General features: G+C 45.3%; 1 protein-coding gene across 1 annotated transcript; it reads right to left on the bottom strand.

Annotated features, from left to right (window-relative positions):
• Nucleotides 1-279: 279 nt before the first annotated feature.
• LOC129817904 (keratin-associated protein 10-7-like) lies at nt 280-4841 on the bottom strand. The gene is made up of 3 exons (XM_055873502.1): nt 3962-4841; nt 2896-2974; nt 280-2016 (listed from the first exon to the last, which is right to left on the bottom strand). The coding sequence occupies exon 3, from the start codon at nt 1726-1728 to the stop codon at nt 280-282; it is 1449 nt and encodes a 482-aa protein (XP_055729477.1). The 5' UTR covers nt 1729-2016; nt 2896-2974; nt 3962-4841.
• Between the last annotated feature and the right edge of the window lie 632 nt (nt 4842-5473).

Below are 5473 nucleotides of genomic sequence, written 5' to 3'. Positions count from 1 at the left end.
GTAAACACAGCAGAATTTAACTGCACACACACGTCGACATACACACAGGACACACACACCTGTCGACATACACGCAGGACACACACACCTGTCGACATACACACAGGACACACACACCTGTCGACATACACACAGGACACACACACACGTCGACATACACACAGGACACACACTGTCGACATACCACGCAGGACACAAACACCCTGTCGACATACACAGCAGAACACACGCACACACTGTCGACATACACACAGGACACACACACCTGTCGACATACACTCAGGACACACACACCTGTCGACATACACCAGGACACACACACCTGTCGACATACACGCAGGGACACACACACGTCGACATACACGCAGGACACACACACGTCGACATACACACAGGACACACACACCTGTCGACATACACGCAGGACACACAAACACCTGTCGACATACACACAGGACACACACACCTGTCGACATACACACAGGACACACACACCTGTCGACATACACACAGGACACACACACCTGTCGACATACACACAGGACACACAAACACGTCGACATACACACAGGACACACACACCTGTCGACATACACACAGGACACACACACCTGTCGACATACACACAGGACACGCACACACCTGTCGACATACACACAGGACACACACACCTGTCGACATACACACAGGACACACACACCTGTCGACATACACACAGGACACACACACCTGTCGACATACACACAGGACACACAAACACCTGTCGACATACACACAGGACACACAAACACCTGTCGACATACACACAGGACACACACACGTCGACATACACGCAGGACACACACACCTGTCGACATACACGCAGGACACACACACGTCGACATACACGCAGGACACACACACGTCGACATACACGCAGGACACACACACGTCGACATACACGCAGGACACACACACGTCGACATACACACAGGACACACACACCTGTCGACATACACACAGGACACACACACCTGTCGACATACACACAGGACACACACACCTGTCGACATACACGCAGGACACAAACACTTGTCGACATACACACAGGACACACACACCTGTCGACATACACACAGGACACACACACCTGTCGACATACACACAGGACACACACACCTGTCGACATACACACAGGACACACACACGTCGACATACACGCAGGACACACACACCTGTCGACATACACGCAGGACACACACACCTGTCGACATACACACAGGACACACACACCTGTCGACATACACACAGGACACACACACCTGTCGACATACACGCAGGACACACACACGTCGACATACACACAGGACACACACACCTGTCGACATACACGCAGGACACACACACCTGTCGACATACACGCAGGACACACACACGTCGACATACACGCAGGACACACACACGTCGACATACACACAGGACACACACACCTGTCGACATACACACAGGACACACACACCTGTCGACATACACGCAGGACACAAACACTTGTCGACATACACACAGGACACACACACCTGTCGACATACACACAGGACACACAAACACCTGTCGACATACACACAGGACACACACACCTGTCGACATACACACAGGACACACAAACACGTCGACATACACACAGGACACACACACCTGTCGACATACACACAGGACACACAAACACCTGTCGACATACACGCAGGACATACACACGTCGACATACACGCAGAACACACACACGTCGACATACACGCAGGGCACACACACACGTCGACACACACACACGTCAACACACACACACAGGACACCAGCAAACAAACATGCATATAGGTCTATGTTTCCAAATCAAGATTTTGTATATTATATAATGTGGGACTGTACATGTACACACAGTTAAAACACACATTTGTACTTACAGGAGGAGAGGGGTTTGCGTTCATTAGCTCAGCCTCCTGTTGTAGGGGAGCCAAGTTGACGATGGACTGAACCTCAGGACTGGAGAGGGAGAGAGGGGGGAGAGACAGAGAGAGACAGAGAGAGAGAGAGACAGAGAGAGACAGAGAGAGACAGAGAGAGACAGAGAGAGAGAGATAGAGAGAGAGAGAGAGATAGAGAGGCAGAGAGAGGCAGAGCGAGGAAGAGAGAGAGAGAGAGAGAGAGGGAGAGGGGGAGAGAGAGAGAGAGGGGGATAGAGAGAGAGAGAGAGAGAGAGAGAGAGAGAGAGAGAGAGAGAGAGAGAGAGAGAGAGAGAGAGAGAGAGAGAGAGAGGGGGAGAGAGAGAGGGAGATAGAGAGAGAGAGAGAGCGAGAGAGAGAGAGAGAGAGCGAGAGCGAGAGAGCGCGAGAGAGAGAGAGAGAGAGACAGCGACAGAGACAGAGACAGAGAGAGAGAGACAGACAGAGAGAGAGAGAATTTAGATATAGCCTTATTCAATCCTAATGAAAATCCTTAATTAAGCAAAACAGATAAAAATATGGAACAAATATGCATAAATCATCTGGCATGAGGGTCAATGATCATTATATTACATTACACCGTAGTTACATGATCATTATATTACATTACACCGTAGTTACATGATCATTATATTACATTACACCGTAGTTACATGATCATTATATTACATTACACCGTAGTTACATGATCATTATATTACATTACACCGTAGTTACATGATCATTATATTACATTACACCGTAGTTACATGATCATTATATTACATTACACCGTAGTTACATGATCATTATATTACATTACACCGTAGTTACATGATCATTATATTACATTACACCGTAGTTACATGATCATTGTATTACATTACACTGTAGTTATATAGCTTTCCATTTGTCTTTGAGTCAGGTCATAGTGACTCACTGTTTGCAGGTGTAGGAGTTACTAGTGGCCAGCCTCTGGATAAAGTCATTCAGACCCATTCTTCTCTGTTTCATAAAAGCTGCAAGAAAGAACACCAAAAGAGAAGGGGAAAACATGAACAAGGTGGAAAACCCACAGTAAAAGATGGAAAACCCACAGTAAAAGATGGAAACCCACAGTAAAAGGTGTAAAACCCACAGTAATAGTGGAAAACCCACAGTAAAAGATGGAAACCCACAGTAAAAGGTGTAAAACCCACAGTAAAAGATGGAAACCCACAGTAAAAGGTGTAAAACCCACAGTAAAAGATGGAAAACCCACAGTAAAAGGTGTAAAACCCACAGTAAAAGGTGTAAAACCCACAGTAAAAGATGGAAAACCCACAGTAAAAGATGGAAAACCCACAGTAAAAGATGGAAAACCCACAGTAAAAGATGGAAAACCCACAGTAAAAGATGGAAAACCCACAGTAAAAGATGGAAAACCCACAGTAAAAGGTGTAAAACCCACAGTAAAAGATGGAAAACCCACAGTAAAAGATGGAAAACCCACAGTAAAAGGTGTAAAACCCACAGTAAAAGATGGAAAACCCACAGTAAAAGATGGAAAACCCACAGTAAAAGATGGAAAACCCACAGTAAAAGATGGAAAACCCACAGTAAAAGATGGAAAACCCAGAGTAATAGTGGAAAACCCACAGTAAAAGTGTAAAACCCACAGTAAAAGATGGAAAACCCACAGTAAAAGATGGAAAACCCACAGTAAAAGGTGGAAAACCCAGAGTAAAAGATGGAAAACCCACAGTAAAAGATGGAAAACCCACAGTAAAAGATGGAAAACCCACAGTAAAAGTGTAAAACCCACAGTAAAAGATGGAAACCCCACAGTAAAAGATGGAAAACCCACAGTAAAATATGGAAAACCCACAGTAAAAGATGGAAAACCCACAGTAAAAGATGGAAAACCCACAGTAAAAGATGGAAACCCCACAGTAAAAGATGTAAAACGCACAGTAAAAGATGGAAAACCCACAGTAAAATATATTCTCTCTCTCTGGTAATCTTACCAGTGAGTAAAGCTCCTAGTCCTCCTGGTTTGGAATAGGTCATCAACAAAGACCAGTCTCTCTCTCTTATTATCGTCATGGTTACAGGCTATAATCTCTCTGTTAAAGTCCTGCTCTGTGGTAGTTCAGAGCGCTACTGTACTGGAAGGGCTTTGTGTTGGACTACTTCTATAGCACAGGAAAGAGAGGAGGGGCCCCGCAAAGACGTGTCCTGACGTCGAGCCCCACCAGGTGGGCGTTGTTCGAGTGTCATGCAGCGTTAACGTGCCAGTCGGGAAATAGACAACTCGAAAATGTTATACTTTTCTGATTCGTTGGAACGTGTCACCTGTTTAACTACAATCAGTTTAAGCAAGTCTGACATTTCAGAGTATCCTAGTTCCGACTGGCACACGAATGCGGCATTAAACATGCGTTTTAGCGCGGTAGACGGTGACGTGTTTCAGATACGAGGCGTTTGCGCTCAAACGGACGGTCGATATCTACCGCGCCCCAAGGTCGGCATATAGGCATCAGAGTACAGCGTAAAAAAATAATGAGGAGGAAAAAGTCCTACGTCCATAGCCAGCTGAAAGAACTATGTAGTATTGTGCAACTTGCAAACAAGAGTTGCAGGAATTTTCCAAAGCACCGGCATCAGCTGTGTAACATGTTCAGATATTACAATGGTCATTGTAGACAGAGAGTAAACAATGTATTTAGGGTTAATATAAAACCAAACAGATATATTCTAATGCCATACAAATGCGCTGCCAAATACAACTAACTTTATTTTATCCTAATGAAAAATGTAAAATATCCTTACACCACGATAACATAGCCTACAGTAACCTGGTACGGTAAACAAATTAAAGTCGATAGCGTACACATTACATCACAGACTTACCTCTGTGTTAAGTGTGAATAATTAAAAGTGTCTCTGGACACAGCGGGGAAACGCAAGAGACAGAATGACCAATGAGGAACGTGTAGCCTGTACCGTGGAGCTGCCCGGTGTATCAGTCATTCTGGTCATATCAACTTCACTCTCTGGACAATTCTTAATTCAACTTCGATAAAAGTGGCTCCTGGTGACGCATGTTCCCTGATATAGCCTACAAAAGACTAGAGAGGAGCGGCGCTAGCGGAATGGGGTGGGAGGGGGGGGGGGTTGAGCGGCCAGATGCCAAGAAAAGCCGCTGGAAAAATACAAGCTGAAGGGTAACTCTCCTACATTCAGATCACGAACCCAACGGGAAAGGGCAAAGAAGGAGAAGAAAAAAAACCCCGTTGGGTGTCAAAATAAATAGGACATTGATTGTTCTAGGTCTTAAGCACAACGAGCCCGGCCTCAAGCACAAACCACCAACATTGTGATGATATAACGACTGACTAATGAAATGTAATGAACCGTTCTTTGTTTTGAGGAGGGACAGAGAGTGCTATGGACATTTACATAACGGAATATTTCCAACGGTGGCTTTCGGCCTCAGTTTGGGAAGGTTACATAAGGACTTGATCTCGTATCTCGCT

The sequence above is a fragment of the Salvelinus fontinalis genome, chromosome 20 (assembly GCF_029448725.1).
Source record: "Salvelinus fontinalis isolate EN_2023a chromosome 20, ASM2944872v1, whole genome shotgun sequence".
Classification (NCBI taxonomy): Eukaryota; Metazoa; Chordata; class Actinopteri; order Salmoniformes; family Salmonidae; genus Salvelinus; species Salvelinus fontinalis.
This window is presented reverse-complemented; position numbering and strand designations above follow the sequence as displayed.